The 2,133-nt window shown below is 54.2% G+C and overlaps 1 protein-coding gene across 1 annotated transcript in view; it reads left to right on the plus strand.

Moving 5' to 3' along the window:
• The window catches only part of PARS2 (prolyl-tRNA synthetase 2, mitochondrial), a gene marked incomplete at its 5' end in the record, with an annotated part of 1,216 nt that extends 409 nt beyond the window's left edge, over positions 1–807 (plus strand). Inside the window, 2 exons of the mRNA XM_029085837.1 lie at positions 1–107; positions 295–807. The exon at positions 1–107 is cut by the window's left edge and continues 409 nt beyond it. Coding sequence (XP_028941670.1) covers positions 1–107; positions 295–807 — 620 coding nt within the window. The remainder of the gene's footprint in view (positions 108–294) is intronic.
• Positions 808–2,133: the final 1,326 nt, after the last annotated feature.

Below are 2,133 nucleotides of genomic sequence, written 5' to 3' on the forward strand. Positions count from 1 at the left end.
TGCTGTGCCCCGCCGGACATTTTGCGGCCAACGTGGAAACGTTAAATGAGGAGCAAACATCATGTCCCAAGTGTGGAGAAAAACTCAGCCAGACCAGAGGGATCGAGGTGGGGCACACATTTTATCTGGGTACCAAGTACTCCTCCGTCTTCAACGCTGTCTTCTACTCCCCGGAGAACAAACCCCAGCTGGCAGAAATGGGTTGATTTTGCGGCCAACGTGGAAACGTTAAATGAGGAGCAAACATCATGTCCCAAGTGTGGAGAAAAACTCAGCCAGACCAGAGGGATCGAGGTGGGGCACACATTTTATCTGGGTACCAAGTACTCCTCCGTCTTCAACGCTGTCTTCTACTCCCCGGAGAACAAACCCCAGCTGGCAGAAATGGGTTGCTACGGCCTGGGTGTCACTCGCATCCTGGCAGCCTCCCTCCAGGTGCTCTCTACGGAGGACAGCATCCGTTGGCCGAGCCTCATCGCGCCCTACCAGGTCTGCTTCATTCCCCCCAAGAGAGGCAGCAAGGAGGAGGAGGAGGGAGCCGCGCCGCTGGAACAGCTGTACGACAACCTCACCCAAGTGCTGCCCCACTTTGCCGGTGACTTGGTGCTGGATGACAGGACACAGCTGACCATTGGCAAAAGGCTAAAGGATGCCAACAAACTGGGTTATCCCTATGTGGTCGTAGCCGGGAAGAGGGTTTGTGAGGATCCCCCAGTCTTTGAGGTCTGGAATCAGAATGCCGGTGAGGTTTTATTCCTCACCAAGGAAGGTGTCATTGAGTTGCTGAGTAAAGTGCAAATCCCTTGAACTCCTCTAAATCTCTCATATTTGCTTCACAAAGTTTATGTAAACAGATCTGGTTCCTTTTTAAGGACATGCAGGTTGTCAGCAATGGCTCTGGGCGAGCAAAGCTGAATCCACCTCACCTTAGAGCCGGCCAGGTTGTCTTGCAACCATGACAGGTGCTGGGGTTGAGCTGGGGGCAGCCCACATCCCCCCGTGGGGCTGGGGGTGTTTCTCCCTCCAGCTGCAGGCTCCTGTGAGCTGGTTTTACTGGTGCATGTAGCTTCATGCAGCCTTGGGAACATGCGCAGGGCCAGCCCCTCGCTGCCCAGCCACGACACACAGGCTGGCGATGGCCTCTGTCAGCGCACACGACAGCTGAGGCTGCAGGAGGGGGGACGGGAGGGCTTTCCCTTGCCCTTTTCAGGTGCTGAGAACTCAGCATGAGGAATTGTAAGAGGGAGGGGAAGGAAGGTGACTTTCTCCGTTTGCATCTTCTCTTTGCAGACACCCAGGTTCCATGCAGGTGGAGGCTAATCTTAAAGCAAAATGTTGAAATTGTTCACCTGGAAAATGCCATAGTGTAGGAAATAAGGTGAAGAATGGCATCGGGCATCCACACCCCAGTCCTACAGGTCGGTCCAGCTGGTGAGGTGGGATCTGCCAGGCTTGCGTGGTGACGGTGTGGTTTCAGGGATGCCCTCTCACGGTGGTAGGTAATCTTTGCAAGAAAATTTTACAAGGAAACATGAAATCTGAGGACCTAAAACGCCTGAGGGTAAAAATCTCCAGGCCATGTTGTTACTTATCTATCAGCTGTAGTAACCCTGTCCCTCAGGGTGGTGAGATCCTGCTTGTACCTGCCCTCTGTAGCCTGGGACTTGCCTCACCGGCCCCGGGGCTCCCGCGAGGAACAGCTTGCCACCATCCCAGTGGCACTGACTGGTGCCATCAGCCTTTGTGTCACTTTGCCATCCTGCTCTGGACATGGAGCAATTCAAGGGAGTCCCCTTGCCCCACGCCACAGCTCCTGGCTTTGGGATCTAGAGATCATGAGCAACAGCAGTGCCGCGGTCAGATCAGGTTTGGGGTTACCCACCTCTCCAACCTGCTGCCAGGCCCAAAGAGGTCACACAGTCCTACCTGTGCCAGGCAGGATCAGCCCCACCTGCCATCCCCATGGGAGATCCACCTGAACCTGATGTTGAAAGCAGGTCTGAGGAGTGGTGTCCTGGTTTTTAGCTGGAACAGAGCTGGGTTTCTTTTTAGTAGCTAGAATAGTGCTGTGGTTTGGTTTCAGCTGGGACTTGTTATGAGAGAAATGCTGAGAACACACCAGTGTTTGCATTT

This window comes from Antrostomus carolinensis, unplaced genomic scaffold, assembly GCF_000700745.2.
Source record: "Antrostomus carolinensis isolate BGI_N321 unplaced genomic scaffold, ASM70074v2 scaffold47927, whole genome shotgun sequence".
Classification (NCBI taxonomy): domain Eukaryota; kingdom Metazoa; phylum Chordata; class Aves; order Caprimulgiformes; family Caprimulgidae; genus Antrostomus; species Antrostomus carolinensis.